Source organism: Fulmarus glacialis, unplaced genomic scaffold (assembly GCF_000690835.1).
Source record: "Fulmarus glacialis isolate BGI_N327 unplaced genomic scaffold, ASM69083v1 scaffold22186, whole genome shotgun sequence".
In the NCBI taxonomy this organism is placed as follows: Eukaryota; Metazoa; Chordata; class Aves; order Procellariiformes; family Procellariidae; genus Fulmarus; species Fulmarus glacialis.
In genome coordinates this window covers 1-348 of record NW_009219032.1, presented here as the reverse complement: position 1 = coordinate 348, position 348 = coordinate 1, and the positions used below count along the sequence as shown (strand labels likewise).

At 67.5% G+C, this 348-nt stretch overlaps 1 protein-coding gene across 1 annotated transcript in view; it reads right to left on the bottom strand.

Annotated features, from left to right (window-relative positions):
• GALT (galactose-1-phosphate uridylyltransferase) overlaps positions 1-341 on the bottom strand; it is a gene marked incomplete at both ends in the record, with an annotated part of 2,699 nt that extends 2,358 nt beyond the window's left edge. The window contains 2 exon segments of the mRNA XM_009580236.1: positions 91-166; positions 243-341. Of these exon segments, the coding sequence (XP_009578531.1) occupies positions 91-166; positions 243-341 (175 nt within the window).
• Positions 342-348: the final 7 nt, after the last annotated feature.

Here is a 348-nt window from a genome sequence, read left to right as displayed (position 1 = left end):
GCCAGTGCTGGTGCAGCCCCCATGCTTCTCCAGGCCACCCTGGACCTGAGCCTGCGGGTCCCCAGCAGCCTGCTCTCCCCCAGAAGTTACCAGGCTCAGGAGCATCAGGCTGCAGCGCAGGGAAATCATTTGGGAAGACGAAGGTGCCCTCGTACTGGGGGTTCACCTGCCAGGGCAAGAGACAGGATCAGGGGAAAACGGGGCGATGGGGGGAGCCCAGACGCCTGGGTCCTTGGTGGTACCTCGCCGTTGGCCCGGGTGGCCCCGGGGCAGAGGGGATTGTTGGGGTCCCAGCGGGGCACATCCTCGGGGGGAGGCTTCTCCAGCTGCCCCTGCCAGGGGCGCTTC